Below are 20,082 nucleotides of genomic sequence, written 5' to 3'. Positions count from 1 at the left end.
TGTCAACATAAGTGTAGCGCATTTCAACAGTGGCGTGATACGCTATGACACTGATTTGTTCCAACACATTGGTCAATGCACGTTTGAAGAGTATGTGGTATATTACAAAGAGTTGGGTTTGCCTGGCTTGGGATTGTTAGATGGAGTTGGTTTTACCGTTCGGTAGGTGTATATTAGTTAGGGCACAGTCCCTCTATCCTCTGTAGAGGGACTGTGGTTAGGGTAATAGTGGGGTTGGACACGCACACTTGCAGTCGAAGGTTATGGGATGCGGCAAATATGTCTAGACGTAGATGGCGCAGTCATATCAACAATTGATTTGATCATGGAAGGTATTAATCCGTTAGTACCTTCCACGATTTGATAAACATCAAAAGATCGAGCCGTATATATTGATTTCAACCATTTAATAGATTAAACGTCAATGTAACTTTTACAGAACTGAACGAATTTACAGTTCAAACAATACTTACTTGATAGTAAGGGTTCATTCTAGTTTTGAGACGTACGACGATGATTTTCATTGTGTGGATGTTAGTACTCGGAAGTTCTGGTAGCGGTACTAAGCTCGTCTCCGTCTCGATTGAAACTGAAACTTTTGATCGGTGTCAGCATCCTTTATTTTATGTTTTTGTCATATTACCTAAAACCCTGAAAATGGAATTGTGCATGGAATCATGGGAAGAAACGGTGTGCATTGTTATAACTGTAATAAAGGCCTTAAGGTGATTGACAGGTCATACTTGTTTTCAACTTTGGAAGGAGAATAGGAATCTACCAGGTGTGCTGTTATTTGAATAACAAAAGATGTTTATGATCCACTGAGTTGCCTACGTGACACAGCTACTAGCAAGATCACATTCTGATTGGCTGATGTGGGAACCCAGGTGGTGACACTAAATCATGTCTATAAATTGGACAGACTCAGGACAGTTGGAGTCCATCATTTCAACTTGGTATCCAGTGTATGCTGCTACGATATTGTATGACAAGTAATACAGGCTACAACCATCGTTCCGTGAGACTTGTATGAACTGCTCTGCGATCTCCTGCTTCCAGTGTTGCCCTCCAGAATACCAGCGTTCCTCTGCAAGCAAGAATCCTGTATTTCTTTGTTGTGTTGCAGACGCCATTGGCTGTCGTCCATTATTACATCCTGAAACTGTGAGTTATCACCAATGCACACTTCCCTAAGCAATCCCCTATTTTAGTGACTCTATTCATTGTATTTTTCTGTGCTTTATTTCTTGTAATTATTTGTAGAGGTATTAAAGCCAGGAGCTTTAGCTCGATATTTTAGTATATGTGTATTTTATTTCCAGTAATATTGTCTTGTCTGCCCCATTCTAGCAGTAAAAAAAAAACCCTGTCCAATGTGAGTTCCGTGGGTGGCCATCTCAATTGCGATAAGCAGGTTGTGACAATTTGAGACTCTTCTTATTTAAAGTGTGTGTCTGGAATATAATGTTGATTCAAACTTACCTTGGTATTATACCCAACCAAATCGTTGTCGTGTGAAAACTGACTTCTAAATATAGAATTTGTTTTTTTTTTGATATCATTATCCAATTCCAGTGACATGGAGCAAACGCTAGTATTTGCTTCTCTACTTACATGTGTTGATTACTAACTATTGGTGATCCGCTCCGCTAGGATTGCCCTTATAATCGCTTTTTTGTGGCTTTGTGTGTCTGTGTGATTTCCAGTGTTTTCACGTATTATTTCTTCTGTGATTTTTTTGGCTTGGCCAATTTCGCTCAAACTTGGCAGGTAAGTCACACCTTCAACCTAGTTATTAGGAAAAAATTGTGGCCCACCGTTGCCATAGCAACAGCCAAAAAAAAACTGTTTTGGGGATAGCTTCGCGCTTGGCTGATTTTGCTCATACTTGACAGGCAGGTCATACCGTCACTAATTGGAATACTTTCGCCCCAAATTTATTACGACACTGTTACACTGTATCAACGTAATCCCAACGCAACTTTGAATGAACTGTAAATGCTGCCTGCAATCTAGAAAATACTATCGCAAAACGGTTGGAAATGATAAATTTAACAGCAGAATACGTCCTAGTAATAAAATAGACTTCTAAAGACTGAGTGTTTTTTTACGAACTTTGTATACGGTGCCCGTTTTAGTTATAAACCGACGTTAGCTTCAAGTCCATGTCCTACCATGGCAACAGCCGAAAACATATTGCTTGTTTTTTGAGCGGAGCGGATCGCCAACCAGCCTACCGGCTTGTATATTTATTTATCATACACACATACCCAAAGCAGCAGCAAGGCACATAATTGACATATCAATATACTGTTTAGAGCCATATTGATACGGGATTGTTGAACTGATCAATATTTAGGTACGTATAGAGCGTTTGGTGAATTTAACAATATGGAAACAAAACGAAGGGGCATATTTGTTTGGTTGCCATAGTAAAGCATCAATGAATCCAATATTTAAAGCCAATTACTTAACATTTCAAACAGTCGGCAATTGATTGATTTCATTCATCTTTCACTCGGAATTGTTTAGATAACCGTATGGTGTGCGTACCGGCCACAATTATATATTCGATTACCAAGCGGTGGGAAGAAATGCATGCTCTCATTTCCATTGACAGAAATGCGTTAATTATGTTTTTTTAAGTTCCACATTTCAGTTGCTGCTTGCAATGAAGACATCGATGTAATTATCGAACACACTGTTTTCCAGACGTCTGATTTCAGGAGTCACAGTCGTGTGTGCACTCGCATCGTATAAAGTATCATGGAAATGTCCATCTCAAATGTCTGCCCGTACAAGGAAAGTTCCCAGTCTTTTCAGATTATGGTCTACAGCATAACTACTGTCGTATACGACTTATTTACCACTTCCGTGTCACTGAGAATGTTCTAGAACCGTACTGTGTCTGGGTGGAATATTCTATATTTTTTTTAGGAACTGGTTGAATAGGTAATAGAACACTTTAGGAGGCAATAGAAGGTAATGGAACATTCTAGAAATCTGTAGTAAGTTCCAGACTCGTTATGTATGCTGATGTAATGGTCTATTTATAGACAGTATGGGTATATATATATAGAGGAGTTGTTCAGCACTGAGATCAGATCGGAGATCTCGTTGAATTGTATTGGAGTTTAAATATCTAGTTATTGGAGTAGTGAAGTTTTACCTCGTTATTGTACTTGATGTTTGCAGAGTATAATAATACCAGTACCAGTTGAAACCTCATCTGTTGGCTCCGTGTTCGTATGTTATCATCGCTGCCAGGGAAGTCTTTTTGTTACTGTTGCCATTTTGGTATTTGAACCATCACACCTGTACTATACCAATTACGGTAATATTACGTTGCGTGTGACAACTACATTCAAGTTATAAACAAATCCCACTATTTGCGCATCTCCAATCCCCGTCGTCATGAAAGTGGTGTACGTCTTCCAGCTGCCCTGCGAAACATGTACCCAAGACCTCAATGTTACTAAACTACAAAGGCGCAGCATTTAGTCAGATTGAGTTTTGTCTAAACAGACGTGTCACGTGCACATTTTGCAACAGATCTGACTGCTTTTATCGAACGTTCTAACCGGCAAATCTGCACGTCTGTGTTTCCGTTGCTGTAGCGTTTTTATTTTCTACAGTCATCATATCCACTGTGCTGTTGACTGGTGTAACCGTGATATTTGAACGTGATGGCGGCAGAAAATAAAACATTATTTGGAAAATAAAAACAAGTCTCGTGGCTCTTTCTTGAACGAGGTTATTCGGAACCGTCTTCTTTAATTTCGATTAAAATAGCACCGTAGTGTTAGGCTGTAAATTCCTGTGATAGTGTAAGACGTTCACGCGTATGCATAATAAAATAGGGAAGATTCCTGTATTTCGTTGACTGAAAACTTGGCTGTTGTTTTTGTTTTTGTGCTCTAGTAACCTCCTTTTATAATTTCGTGAAATAACCAAAGACGAGTAGCTCAACACGTAGTCCTTTCTTGTCCTGAGTTTCTGTGCGAAAGTTCAGTACTAATGATCTCGTGAAAATTTCTTAGATGAATAACCGGGTTACAGGTAACCAATAATCATATAACTCAACGAAATTACTAAATTAGTTATTAACAACGCTGGTTCTCATGAAATATTTGTGGATTATTCTGATTCGTTTTACGGGAACGTTTGTTATCCACACCAGGATGGGCTGCTTATCGAGGTCACGATGCAGAGTTCAGGGGTCAGCACGCACACAGTCGCACACGGATTGGCTGCTTATCGGGGTCACGACGCAGAGTTTCTTGCGTATTTTTGTGAACATTCGACCTAATGCATACCCAATGCATAATAATGTTTCTAATTGTCTTGCATAATTATTGATTTAGACACAAGTACTCAACTTCTCGACTTTTCAACATTTTCAGGAAGAAACTCATTGATGAAAGCATAATCATCAGCTTATATTCTACATATAATTTGTAACCGTAATTTTTAACAGTATGAGACAAAATCGTAATGTAAAAGTTATAGAAATGTTATCATCTTTTTACTAACTGGCTGGCGAGATCTCGTTGTGAGAAGGAGAACCACGTGACTTTTTTCCGCCACAAAATGAGTGTCCCATTTTCATTCGTCATCGTGTTCAATGTTCTAATTACCATGGTTACATTAGCCTGGAGAAGAGTGGAAATGATGACGAACAAAAATGGAACACTGTTTGAGAAGCATAACAAGTGTAGTGGATTTCTCGCTCTCAGCGAGATTACGGCGGCCATTCGTGTCAGGCGTAATCAATATGTTTAATGATATGTTACGAATTAATCAATTCTTGCATGAACGCCATACCTAATCGATTAAACAACATACTTTATATTTGTATCATCAACTTTATTTTTATTTGACATACATAAGGTCACACGCCTCGGAAAACCGATGCCCAAACACGAACTAGTACGGCTCATCGAGGAAGTAAGCCATTCGTTTACTTTTTCATGGAAATTAGCTCTTTCAATCACATCATCTGATAAACAGTCTCGAGTCAGATTCACGCAGTGTAAACATATTGGATTGTTGTCAATCTTTATCAGGTTGTGTGATTGAAAATGGAGGTTATCTCTGTAAAAAAAAAACTGTCACGACAAAAAAAGTAAACAAACTTGTTACTACTTTCGCAAGCAACACAAATTTCTGCTGAACCAAGGTCTAGCCTTCAAGCCACACACACTGGCTCTTAATATGTTCCATGGGCATCAGTCCACTTAGATGCCAACCATAAAACGTGATATGAAGATGCGAAATTGAAGCGTATTTATTTGTTTATATTTCTGATGCTCACTGTCGTAAATGTATAAATAATTAAATATCAAAGAGTATGAAACACTGGGGGTCCCGTGATTACGTGACGCTTTCACCACTGACGTCATTCAGATTCACAAATGTAAATGTTGTCTTTATTTAGCTAAATCGCTAAACATACAGGTGGAGTTCACGTAATATATATATTAAACTTTTCGTCAATAATGGGCAATACAAGCAGTATAAGTACTAGTATTCTTCAGGTCAAGGTTGGCATTGTCAGTGTCAGATTCCATAAGATGCTAAATGCTTTGTTCGGAACACTCGAAATGTGTGGATTTCCAAAGCATTGTTCTGTTGGTGTCACAATTTCGAGAGCTTATTTTTTCAGCCTGAATATTCTGTAATTTCGGTAAATATCCTGAACTAGAAATCAACCTACTATACATTAGATGGGGTTCTTTGACCTATTGGGGGCGTCCTACAATACCACCCACAAAAAAGCTTAATTAGAATTTGTTCCATAGTTTTTCTATAATCTTCCTGACGAAGTCCGTACGTCATCGGTCCAATGGCCGTACTCGCGAGAGCCAGTAATGCGAGTCCTGAGATGGAGCTATCAGTTACACAATGTTGACACATCGCCGATACCTGTACTACCACAAGAAATGGTAACCACCCGACCAGTAACATTCCCAACATGATCAACAGCGCCACCGTGCTTTTTCGTCCGGTTCGAAAATCATTTCGTCGAGTCACAGACACTTTCTGAGCGCGAATCTTTCTGGCTTCCTGTTTTGCCACGCATATAATCTTTGAGTTGAAATAGACAATGGCGACGGTGCACGGGACGACAATACCGTAGTGCGTTAAACAAATATATTCAAAGGTTGCCACGTAACGGAACAAGCACCCGGATGTTTGCCGATTGAGGGCGACGTTGTTCCATCCAAGAAGAGGAGCAGAGCTGTACAAAAGCGCTATGCCCCACGTGACTGATGACGTGATCACGGCTTTCCGAGACGTCATAACTTTCTGGTAGCTGAAAGGGTGGACCAGTTGGTAGTACTTGTCGAATGACGTAACAAGCATATTAAGGACAAAGCTCATCAGTCCGACCATTTGCATAAACGTCATGCCTGTGCACGTCCAATACGTCTGACTGACCGGAAATGTCGCAAATAACCACGTGTTTATTGGAATAGTAATTAACCCAATAAAAACACCCGCTATTGTTAGGCTGGCATAAAAATAGTTCGAAGCCGAATGCAAGTTCCTGTTGACTACAACAGCCGTGATCACCAGAATATTAATCAAGGAAACAGCGACACTTGCCGTTGCTAAGACAACAACTCCAGGCATTGAAATAATCGGTCCCGGGTAGCCTGTAGGTGGCGCTGTGTAGTTGACGTCGTAACCAGTGGAGTTTTCTTTGAATTCTACCATGGCTAAAATGGTAAAGTAAAAGTCAGATTCAGTTACGAACATACAAATATATGCAGATAACGAGAATTCCGCGCCAAATTACATATCTCTTTTTTTTAAATGTTATGGTTTATCAATGAAACGTGAGAAATGCAGTCCCCAACTGTATTCGCGGGCATTCATGTTGTTTACATTAGTGAAACATTCTGAAATAAGTGACATGAACCTTTAGAGTATGTCATCAACTCTACCATTTAGTTTGAGTATGTCATCAACTCTACCATTTAGTTTGAGTATGTCTTCAAATCAGCCATTGCGTCCGAGTGTTTTATCAAAACTGCCATTTTGTCCGCGTACAAGATCAAATCTGTCATTTATTCGAGTACGTACGCTGTCAAATCTTTCTGCTTTTAGGTCGTATCTAGTCATCTTATGGCTTAAATACTAAATATATATGACTTGACAATGAAATATTGTAGCCCGCCCTAAAATGGTCCGTTGGAATGGTCCGCCGTTTGATTCACGATATCAATAAGTACCAAAATGTGACGGGAGCATAAAAAACATGTCTATTATATAATATCAAACGATATTGTATATATATCTCAAGATGTTAACTATGAAAAAATGAGAATAGTGAAAACTCTACTTTTTCAAATGTTCACATGTGATCAAAAAATAATATACAAATTACTGGTTTCAATATGCAATACATTCAATCATATTTTTTTCCTAGCACATTTCAAAAAGTTTTAGCCGAAATGGGGTAATTTTATTATTTTCTTTCAAAAAATTAAAGAATTCCACAATGTCGGAAAAGGTAAAGTGTTTATCGTAGTGTTGAGATATTATCTCCACCTAGCGATTGTCTAATGTTATTAATTCAGTCTTGCCGTACGAGGGCGGAATAAAGGATCGTGTGTTGCATGAAACACTAATGATTAAACGCTCTATATGTATATATTACTAAATAAAATACATGTTCAAATTAAGATATAACATTATATCAGAATTGACATTGAGAAACTGAGCAAAAATATTAAGCAGTCACTGTATACAATCATAAAGAAACACATTATCTACTTGAACTAATGCAAAAAAATATACCCGGTAAAATTAATTTGAAGATACTGGCCCTAAAAAATACGAAACGGAGCCCGACTGCATATTATAATTACAAGTACTTGTCTGTATGCTCACATGCATGGCTTTGAAATCTTGTATGGGTTAGCTCTACAAGTGAAAAAAAATATTGGAAAAAACATGCACATCTGTACATAGAGGTCGCTATGTTTTAATACACGCTGTATCTGCCAAAATAGACCAAAGACAGAGTAAACAATAATAAAGCCGTTGATATTGCAATGCAGTCAACACTCGCGTTATATCTATCCAGTTTACTGTAAACCCGTGACCTCTTCTACAATTACAGCTTATCAGAGGGGAAACTACTAGTATTTGAATAGCCGAACGAGATTTGAAACCATCTGCATTGAATGGCAATACTAAAACGGAAGTACACAGCATCTACATCGATAAAGCTAAAGAATCAGCATATATATATATATATATAAATGTGCCATATTCGTGTTAATTTGTATATGAGATGAGATCATGGAAGTATTTTTGAATATACCACTGGGATTTTTTAATTTTTGATTACATAGTTAAATATTATTATTTTATACGGTTCCGTATTTATGTTATGTAGCTCCGTCTTCACATTATGTTCCTTCTGTGTTATGCAGTTAATCCCATCTTATGCAATCTCATTGTTAAGTTATGCAGTTCCATCTTTATGTTATGCAGTTCCATCTTTATGTTATGCAGTTCCATCTTTATGTTATGCAGTTCCATCTTTATGCTATGCAGTTCCATCTTTATGTTATGCAGTTCCATCTTTATGCTATGCAGTTCCATCTTTATGTTATGCAGTTCCATCTTTATGCTATGCAGTTCCATCTTTATGTTATGCAGTTCCATCTTTATGTTATGCAGTTCCATCTTTATGTTATGCAGTTCCATCTTTATGCTATGCAGTTCCATCTTTATGCTATGCAGTTCCATCTTTATGTTATGCAGTTCCATCTTTATGCTATGCAGTTCCATCTTTATGCTATGCAGTTCCATCTTTATGCTATGCAGTTCCATCTTTATGCTATGCAGTTCCATCTTTATGCTATGCAGTTCCATCTTTATGTTATGCAGTTCCATCTTTATGCTATGCAGTTCCATCTTTGTTTATAAAATGATTAATTATGTTACCAATGCATCGCATAGATATTGCAATGGAACTATGATTCTCAGCCGTAATAGGTTGAAGGGAATGGTAATCGATGTTCATAAACTGCGACCATTTATGCAAAAGAATTTGGTACATTACTGTAAAATTTCCAGATTCAAACTAATCGACCTAAAAGTTGTACCTGACATGACAACAGTCTCTCTTTGGCACAACGTGTGCAAAACTTGTGAAATTATAGTACAATGCTATATTATGCGGTACATTCGTCATATCATATAGTGCATTGGCCATATTATGTGGTGCATTTACCATGTTATGTACTGCATTTATCAGTGGGTGGTGCATTTACAGTGTGATGTTGTGCGGTCACCATGTTATGTTGTGCATTTATTATGTGGTGAATTCATGTTATGTAATGCATTCCCCGTGTTATGTTGTGCTTTCACCATGTTATGCTGTACATTCATCATGTCATTTAGTGCATGTATTATATGATGTGGTACATTTACCATGTTGTATTTTGCGTTCACCGTGTTATGTAGCGCATTTATCAGTGTGTGGTGCATTTACAGTGTTATCTTGTGCATTCATTATGTGGTGCATTCATCATGTCATGTAGTGCATTTATTATATGATGTGGTGCATTCATCATGTTATGTAGCGCATTTATCAGTGTTTGGTCCATTTACCATGGTATTATGCACCTATCAAAGCTTCCTACAAGGGTGCGGGCTAAATAGGGGAAGGCTATATTTTTTCTTAATATGTTGTTCTTTCCCTCTGTTGCCCTCCTACCCACCCTCTACGGTGGAAAACATGTAGTACATTATATATCATATTATGCAATTCATTCATAAGGTTAGGGTTGAGTCGTAAATGTAATACGGTAGTGAATATTTTATGGAGCTGTAAAATTGCCCTTGCGCCACTGCGCGCTATCTTTCAAGCTGACTTCGCATTAATCAAAGCATACAAGTCACAGTGCGTGAGAATTGAGTACATTATTAGCAAAATTTGCAGATTTAAAAAAAAACTGACCTACAAATTAGGACGTGATGACAAGACAGCAGTCTCTCTGTCTGTGGCATGACGGATGCAGAACTTATAACGATTGGGCTCTCGATGACAGTCGATCGCATTCGATTGCGTGAGCAATGCGAGGTTGTTGACTTCCGGGTGTTGACTTCCGGGTGTTGACCATGACCCATCATCAAGAGGTGTGATGCGAAAAATCGCGCAAAAAAGGCAGAGCTTGCCGACAGAGCAGTGGTCATCGAGCTATGACCTATGACATTCTGTCATTATGATAGAAAGGTCAAAAACCGGAAATGCAGACACCCACGTAACCGATCCCGAATGTCGGTTTTGACAGACATATTTTCTTCGTATAAAGAATATCATAACATCAAACAACGAATTATGAATATGAATTTACTATGTTATATTTATAGAATCAGCGGTGCAATCGATAGAGAAATTGACCTAAACAATAATTAACCCTTGGATACACGGAACTGTGGCATCAAAACGCAGGTTACAGGTCAAGTTGCAGATTAGGTTACAGGTTGTCGATTACTAGTATTATAGATTATGCAGTATGAAAACTATTTTAAAAATAAAAGCTTACACAACTGTTGTAGCATTGAATCGATCGTGCAAAAAATCAAGAAAGGTTGATAAAGAACTCTCACATGCAGAGGGCGATGTAGTCATGGGTAATATATAGATGATGGCTATTATATTAATCAAGAAGACGGTTGATATTAAGTGGTTCTAGAGATATAAGTGGAGAAGTGTGGTTACATGAATATTTAATATTCACGGAGTTGAAACAAGAACTATCCATATTTGGCTCGTCCCAGGACACTTTTAAAAGCCGGTGCCGAAATAAACTGACCATGACAACCGCTATCTCCTTATAGACTGTCTACTGAACATTTCAATATCTCTTGGAAGTGGTGTTTGTTATTATAACTTTGCATTTAACCATTAGAAATTTGCATATCGAAATATATTTGACAAGATTGTTCGAAGCTGAAATTAATGTATACACATGGTAAGTGCACAGCATAATATTACAAGCCATGCATGGCACAGCCCCCGTTAGTTATCGAATTTAAGATATATAGTTTTTTTTTATAGTAATATAGCTGGAATATAACCATGTCAGGAATATGATTTTTTAACATTAAAATGATTGACATTTGTATCTGATCATCAAGTACTTGTCCATATTGAGAGATATTACTCTAGGACAGCATTCAAAATCAGCCATTTTGAATATATATATATATATCATGATGTATAACAAATATATAAAATTTGAATATAATCAGTCAAAGCATTTAAGAGATATGGCTCTAGAAGCCCAACCATTAAAACAAAATGGCCACCAGTCAGCCATTTTGAATCCAATCTGAAAAATAAAATGATGTGCATCAGGAACCCGTAATGTCTAATGCATTTATCAAGTTTGAACAAAATCCATCCATAAATGCCAAAAATGCTTGATATTTGATGATTTTTTAGCACAAAAATGACCACCATTCGGCAATTTTGAATAGGATCGTCAAACCAATATGTCTGTATTACTATGACATGATCTATAATCAATATTTAAAATTTGAACATAATCAGTCAAAGCAAGTCAGAGATATGGCACTAGAACCACATTCAATAAAACAAAATGGCCACCAGTCGACCATTTTGAATCTTATCTGAAAAACAAAATGATGTGCATCAAGGTCATATGATGTCTAACGTATATACCAATTTTGAAGAAAATCCACTGTAAACAGCCGAAAAATGGCCGCCATTCGGCCATCTTGAATCAGATCGTGAAACAAATTGACGTGCATATGTATGATATCATGTATGATGTATGTGTGAAGTTTGATTGTGATTGGTCCAGGCATTTCTGAGATAACATGGTGAATGCACGGGATAATAGGATAAATGCACAACATAACATGGTGAGTGCACAGCATAATATAAATTCACTACATGACGTGGTAAATGTACTAAATAACATGATAATACACTACGTGACATGATGAATGCAATACTAGAACATAACATGCACAACTTAATATAATTGTGAATCTACCACATGATAAGGTAAATGAGCACATAATTGGATAAATAAACCACGTGTTATGATGAATTTATGCGGATATCGGAGCAATGCCCTGGGAGTAATGTTCAACAGTCTTACAAAATGTTGTTTTCAGCAAGTGATGATCAAATGTACCTACTATTTACGCAGGGTTTCTTACTCATCATTCAATGAACACGCCAGGAATGGCCTAATAATGATTCGACGTAAGCAAACGATTTATCACATTTTGAATTAGTTAGTTACAGTCACATGATTGCATAAATGCGCTAAGGTCACGTAAGTCATTCGTCTGGAAATGAACAATTGAATCACGGGCATTGAACGTCTGTAGTTTACACTATTGTAAACAAAGCGAACAGTCCTGAAAAGCATCCAATATAATAATAAAACGTTAATAGCGATTAAAAGAAAAGGAGTCTCAGAGGCATTTCGTTAAGAGAACTTGTCATACCAGCTCAAATGTCGATCAACCAGAAGATCATGGACCTGCATGATAGAAACGAAGTTTTTGAATCACGCTGTTTTTCAAGATAGCTTCTCTACTTAAGTGCAGCAGTAAATGTTTATGGTGACCGCTGGTCCACTGCTGAAAGCCTGCAGATAAGGCATGAACTGTATTTATTGTAAACATTGATACGAACCTGTTGATAAAATTTAATGGTGTGTCGATATTGAGGTTGGGGACTAACATTTTCGGGTAAATACTGGGAAGGACAACTTGTTGATAGACCACAAACCCCCCTCTTTCGTGTAGATGTTATATTTTCTAGCTTACCCACCTCAAAATAATTATTGGTCTGACCTTAATCTTCTCCATATACATTATGTCGGGTTCATGCAATGTGAACACTTTCACAACCATGGAATAATACTTGTGTCGATTTCAGTTGTCTCCACTGGTATTAGAAAAGTTGTCTCAAGTGACTGCTCACTCTAAATGTATTAGTCCGCCATTTTAAAACGAGCTCGTTTTCGCCAAAACTTCAATCACAAACCTAAGGCTCGCCTATTCTGGTATCATATTGAATAAAACAGAAATACAAACATGCCACCCCTTGCAACAGTTCTCAAAATAGAGAGAATTACATGCGCCTTTTTTTCTACTAGCAGTGGGAAGAAGGCCTATAAAGAATTGTTAGAGGGGTGGTGGATGAGTGCACATTTGTCATTGAGTATCTTAAATTGAGCTTCGAGTTCAAGGTCAGTCTATTCCTATTTCTTGAGCACTGCATAAATTAGATAAAATCGGCAATGTATTGGCGTTTTTGGTCTTTATAGCACTTCAAGTGGAGAACGGTATGGCAAGCAGTCAGGATTAACCGTCGCGGACATATACTGTAAAATATGTCTTCTTAGCTAGCATGTCATTTTAGCTAATTTAGCTAATCTGTAATTTTGTTAATTCAAGATGTAGCTAATTTAACGGAAAGTATATTCCCACAAGGAGATAGTCGACTCCTTTGCTAAATTAAGATTCCGTTAATTCATGCCAAGAGTCAAATCCGCTAACATTGGATGCAGCTATTTCAACGTGTTCTACAGTATATCTCGGTCGGGATATTTTGACTCCGCCCACTAAACGAAGATTCAGTTAAGTCTAACCCCCGATCCCGGGATAAATATCCCAATTAAATTTTTTTTTAAAAATCCTCTGGATCGGGACAAATATCTTTTAACAACAGGTATAAAAAAATGTCCTGGACAACTATGTTAAACCCCTGTTTTTAAGGGTTTTTAGGAGAGGAAATTATACGTACCTGCTTCAATATGCGCCATGCTGTCTGTAATTACGCTAACGTGATCAGTATTCCGTTAGGATACTTATACTAATATATATATTTATCAATCGGGAAACGCGTACAACCTGTTCGGTGGACAGTCTTGAATGGCAAGTGAAAGGCTAAAAATGGCACTCATTTTACACAAGGAAGTGGCAAATAATGATGTGTGTATTTATTTTGTTGTTTTTTTCGGTGATTTTATCGCAAATAATAAAATGCCCAATTTATGAACAATATAGAAAATCTTGTCTAATATTTTATAATTTTAGGTAGTGGCGTTTAATAAAGATTATATTTCACCAATGTGTCCCCCGCCTGTAAATGCGCGATTGGATGGGGAGTAGTATTTTAATTTATGCAAGCCTGTCTTTAGCAGATTTTAATATCAGACAGCACAATTTTACGTGGTAATAAACAAGTAAAAAATAAAAAAAAACACCCGCTCGAATTCGTTGAAAAATGATACACGACCTTCAAGAAAAGGAACACTTTTAAGATAAATAATTATGTCTTTTAACGAAATATCGTTGTTCTGTCAAGAAAATGATATACTAGTACGTGATGTAAATAATAACATGATGACGTAATTCACATCGTCCTGGAACAGCGCAGTCGTACATGCCCGCGCATGCGATGTAATTAATAGTAACTGACTCAACTGTGAGAAGCGATTTTTTTTTATTTGTGATTTATATTTCATTGCCTATCCATCCACCTTGACTACACAAGATAGTGCACGTAACGTTATATGGACTGAATCTACCGTTATGTACGTATGCGTTCTAGAATGGTTATGTGTGTCTTGGGTGCATCGAGGGATGGTCACAGACTTCCGGAATTTATAAATAATTTTGATATTTAAACGAATACGCATGTTTTCTCTACATTAACAACATTGAAGAGACGGTCCCGCGGGGTTCTAAGTGTATTAGTGTATACGATTAAAAGTCGACAGACATCGACAACACCTCCGGGAACTAGTGACATGGTGACCGGGATCGTGGTTTGATTGTATCAACACATTTTATACTGCTTTCAGGCGTACAGATAAGATATGGAGTGTTTATTTAGTGTTCACCTTTTACTGCAATAAAACTCAATTATTTTAAACACATACATAGAAATTTTAACCCATTAATAATATTTGACATTATATAGCAGTAAAATTCAAACACATGTTGATATTATACTATAATAATTGCGGTGTTGTGTGTTTGTTCTGTCTTCTAAAAAATGTGATGTGTCCAACCCTGAAATGAAAAATGACTGATGTCATGTTTTAGCGCCACTATTGTGCCATTAAACGTTGTGAACCGAATTAGGATAATTCACACAATATAACACTTCTGCATGTTAAGCTGACAGTGCTTTATATGCCTTCGCAACAATCGGTCGTTCGCATCCATAAATTAAATTACGGCGTCGCTCTTTATTGTTGATATTAAATATACGTGTTTGTGCTAATAAAACAACTTGCGGACAACGTTGCTATAGAGATCACAGGCCAATGCTGATTGGTAAGCAATATTTGTTATCTGACATTCGCATGCTGGCAAACATGTAAACATATAACGTGACAGTGCGCTTACTATTTAATATAACAAAAAAGATGTATACCAACAATATATCATAACATATTTAATTTGACCTTTACAAAGAGGTAAACACTTAATCAGACACTTCTCATTATTTTGTTCTCGAGTCTGATTCAACGCATCGGCAATTTATTTTATAATCATGGGCGTGAATTGTAGGAATAGTCTGCCTGAAAGGCACTTTTTCCCTGAAACGGAGAATTCACCAGATCGGGAAACAAATGTGGGTCAGCGGGCAATCTCTTACGGAGGTAATGTTTGACAACCCACAAGGATGAGCAACTTATGATGATTAAATTAAAACAGTTCCACAATAAAATCTACGTTCAAGTTTATTTCGGATCATTTTTATACATCTCCTGATTGGGAGACTGTCTACTGATATGTTAACGTGGTTCATACACCAGCTAGATTATTTACGGAGAGATTTGTCGAAAATAAAACGTAATGAATGAATGAATGAAAAATTGAGAGAATATCTCTTGATTCGGAGATAATCAACATTTTGGTGAAAAGTGTCATCCGTCGATTATAACAGAGACTGTTGTTATAAAGAAAAAGTTGTAAATCGCAAGACTTGGTCACACCGCGTAGAATGTTGCCATGGGAAACGGTGACATCCTGTAAAATCTGCTGGGTCGACACCAACAGAATAAGGCATATACAATTATAAAAATAGACACGTCACTGGAATTTATGTCAAACTTATTTGATAGTCCAAAGAATAAATTTACAATACATTAATTCATTTTTGAATTAAATTCGAAATGACCGCCAGAGTGCAATACTATGATGACATCATGAAGTGGCTGTTTCAACAATCATCCGGGCATTTTCTCTCAGCGAGACAGTGCTTTCAAAATATTGTGCATGTTTCCTTCAACAAAAGTTAAAATATGTGTATTTACGCACAGAACATTAACATTAAGGACATGTACCATATCGGATGTTTATTATTATTCAATTGTGCAGTGCGTGATCTGAGATGCGAAATCATTTTACGGCGATCTTTGTCAACTGCGCTCTTTAAAAATCCATTAATTCCCGAATAAAGCGAGCGTTATCGCCGATGTGGATGACGTAGTTACTCGCATTAACTTGACAGGCTGTCTTATATATAAGGCAACTGGATTTTACTATTCTATACACAATACAATAAAATAAAATATATTAAAGCCTGAGAATTCGCTGGGCTGTTTTTGTATTTCGCAAACATGTTTAAAACATATGTTTTTATCACGTTTAGTACGATGAATTTCTATCGAATGTCATGACTACACGATTTATCACGTAACATTCGGCATTGCCGTTTTGTGAGCACGGTCGTATATTTTGAAACTATGTGGAATGACCCCTCAATTCGTGTTATTCTTTTTTCGAAACTCAAAACTTTGAAACTCTAGCATGCGCGTTTCTTGTTAATATGAAGTTTGATAACTCAATTCTGAACGGAAGCGTCTTGAACCCTCTTGATGTTGACGCATCCACATTTTCTGTGACCGAGTTGAGCCACAGTCCGCCGCGGAAGAATGTAAAAAGTCGCAAAATTTAAATCAAATGTTGGTTTGCAAACTGAAAATATTGCCTGTGGATGGGTTGGTCTGGTATTGTATTTCGGAAATGGATGTTAAATGGTCCGCCGGGAATAAAATGATTTGAAAAACATGTGAAATATTCCCGTGAAGGGAGAGAGTGTGATTTTGAAAAAGAAAGCTTCAGGACGACAGTGAAGTGTAACGCAAAAACGTCCAAAGACAAGGGAAATTGATTAGCTTTTTTTTACAACACTATGGGTAATACAATTTGGTTGACTTATCGCGGATATATGGTACATGTACATGTGACGTTGATGCCTAACGCAGCTGATGCCATCCGACGCATGCGCACCTCTTCTCGGCAGTAATATTGTTCGCTTATATACCAGACATACCTACGCTTCTTGGAATATAGTAAACCCCCTAGCAGAATGAAAATAAATACAACAAGACTAATCCAAGAATAATGTCATATGTTGAAGCAATAACAACATACAATATTTCAACCGAATTGTCTCGTATGTTTAATTTCATCATGATGCGACTTTTTTGTAAACAAACATATATCCCAAATCCGGCCCATGCTTACACGTGACATGGTGGAAGAGTTCCATTCACATGATCGGCCGCTTTGCTGAAACGTGAGCTCGGACTCTCGGCAGCTGTTGCAACAGTACTTCGCCTGATAACACGAAACTGTCCCCGAACATTAAAACCCCACTTACAAATAACTTTGCTAGTTCAAACATTCGCTGTTCGCTAGATTATCTCGACTAATAAAAGCGTTGACTATTTGAGCAATCGTGGACGCGAATCAATCATATCAACCTTAATTAGAATATGTCGCGAGGGAAGAGATGTGATATTGCGTAGACTTACAACACGGGTGTGTAATACTCGCTATAGGGAAGTGTTCTCTTCCCCTCTCGAGTACAATTAAATTCACATGGCACTGTTCTCTGTAAAATAGCGACCCTAATGTATCAACATACACATACAACTATTGAAAATGTTGAAGAAGGCATCATCATTGACGTGGTTACCTGAAAAATATTTCCTCTGTTTTCCGGAACACGCATGTGGAACGAAGAGTTAAACAACAGATACATTTAACAGCACTACGCAGCAAATTCTTCCTGATACCAACAGCACGAAGTGGACGTGGGAACTTACTGAAGCTCACTGATATCCAGCAATGCCGACAGGGGCGATGATAGTACTGAGGGCGTTTGATAAGCGGAAACATGTAATTTACACGCATGGACTATTAATGGGGCTCTCGCTGCGGGCGACTATGCGTGTTTAAACAGTAACAGGATAGCGTGCGGTTGTTTACCTCAGATGACAGCCACCAGGGGAATAATAACACCCCTAAGGGACGGTATTAATACAGGGATTGGACTCATTTTTGATTGCATGGCTTAATAGAATACGGGGATCAGTGTTATACATTAGGACGTGCAAATGAATACATTGTGAGTAGGTACGATGACGGAACTCTTTTTTGATGGATTACCCAATCACGTACAACGAACATTCATTTTTAAAGTAATCATAAGCATGTCATGTTTATACAAGAGTGAAATGATTGAATTTGCACGACTTTACAACAAGCTTCTAAGCTGGGAGAGAAATGTATTAAACATGCCCTGAGGAAATCTGTGGCATCAGCGATTGTAGTCAAGGTTGAAACGCGGTCGCCTGGATGGCATGAAAGAAGACGGCGTCTGTATTGGCCCTACTTTTGAGACCAGAACATGAATACAGACTCGTTTGGGACGCCCCCAGTGGGAGATACTAAATACACATAATACGACCATCGCCGGCAGGCAGCCATAAATCTGCAAAGCACGGTGTAATCAAATAGTAAAAATGTTGACGGGAAAGTGGAATGCTATGTGAGTTAAGAAATAAAATGCAAACTAGAAGAGTGTAAACCGATATGATTGAGTGGTTGTAGTTCAGAGGACGGAGTGGAAGTAACATCGCTACCCCTGTGAAGTACACCATTAGCCGAGAGACGCAGTTACTAGTACTTTACACGACTCCGATTAATGAGCATGGTGTACAGAGGGTGCCTCAATATGAAGCCACCCTACGTCACCACACTGAGATGGTGTCTGTCATAATTATATAACAGTTAAATTATATATTTACAGTAATAACACGATTCATTCAAGTATACTCACAGTAATTTGTTTTCATAGAGCGATGACATTGCAATAATTCATTACACGTGTGTACTGGTGCATGATACTGAAAGTGACGTAATCACACAAGACTCATGCCGATACTACCAGTATATTATATGGAGAAATGTTACACGACTTAACGTTACTGTTACTCCATGATATATGTGGTTCGAGTTATTGAAGTCAAAAGCAAAAAGTACATTTTGTCCAAACCACCAAACACGCGGTGTTGGATTCGAGGGAAACGAGACGGCCTATCAGCCGAGGAGAACGAAAACTATCGACCCCGTGCACTGTTCCAACTGCCAGTGCTCGTTAACGAACTCGTGCAAAGATTTCCCAAAGGGACTGTAATTGCGATGTCCGCTAAACATTCCCGGGTAGGGGTTGCAGGCGTAAAAATGCCTCCGTTACATACTGTAAAATGACTAATTTTCACTGGGTTTAAATTTCGCTGATTTGCCGTTTCAGGCATATTCATTGGATTTTAATTTCACAGTTTTACCATTTAGATAATGTGTTCTATGATCAATTTTACATATTCACTTGTTTTTAATACAGCACATTTTCCAGTCAGCGATATAAGCAAAATTATAACCCAGTGAATTGACACTTTAACAGTAAGTCGTAATTAGTCATGAGTGTCGTATTATTTCAATTTTTCGAGTGTTGATGGCAATCATCAATTCTTCGGTTACGAGCCCCGGTAAAGTTACATATACAAATATATATACGCCCACAATTTCAATTTGTGTTTCTTTATTGGTGTTAGGCGAATTTCTGTCTGCCAGTATGCACATTATTACAAACATTCACAGTCAATGTGTTTTCAATGAAGCGCTTGTTGTGATATTGATATACTGTAAAATAATTTATTTTGGCTAGATTTAATTTTTGCTGAGAGGGCTTTTTTGGTG

General features: G+C 37.6%; 1 protein-coding gene across 1 annotated transcript; it reads right to left on the bottom strand.

Annotated features, from left to right (window-relative positions):
* Positions 1 to 4,845: 4,845 nt before the first annotated feature.
* LOC102805351 (adenosine receptor A1-like) lies at positions 4,846 to 6,720 on the bottom strand. Its single transcript, XM_006819577.3, has one exon. The coding sequence runs from the start codon at positions 6,718 to 6,720 to the stop codon at positions 5,716 to 5,718; it is 1,005 nt and encodes a 334-aa protein (XP_006819640.1). The 3' UTR covers positions 4,846 to 5,715.
* Positions 6,721 to 20,082: the final 13,362 nt, after the last annotated feature.

Source organism: Saccoglossus kowalevskii, chromosome 22 (genome assembly GCF_978046115.1).
Source record: "Saccoglossus kowalevskii chromosome 22, keSacKowa6.1, whole genome shotgun sequence".
In the NCBI taxonomy this organism is placed as follows: Eukaryota; Metazoa; Hemichordata; class Enteropneusta; family Harrimaniidae; genus Saccoglossus; species Saccoglossus kowalevskii.
This window is presented reverse-complemented; position numbering and strand designations above follow the sequence as displayed.

Bases quoted from the DNA above. Each gene is read 5' to 3' on its own strand.
- LOC102805351 (XM_006819577.3), bottom strand. From the start codon at position 6,720: ATGGTAGAATTCAAAGAAAACTCCACTGGTTACGACGTCAACTACACA.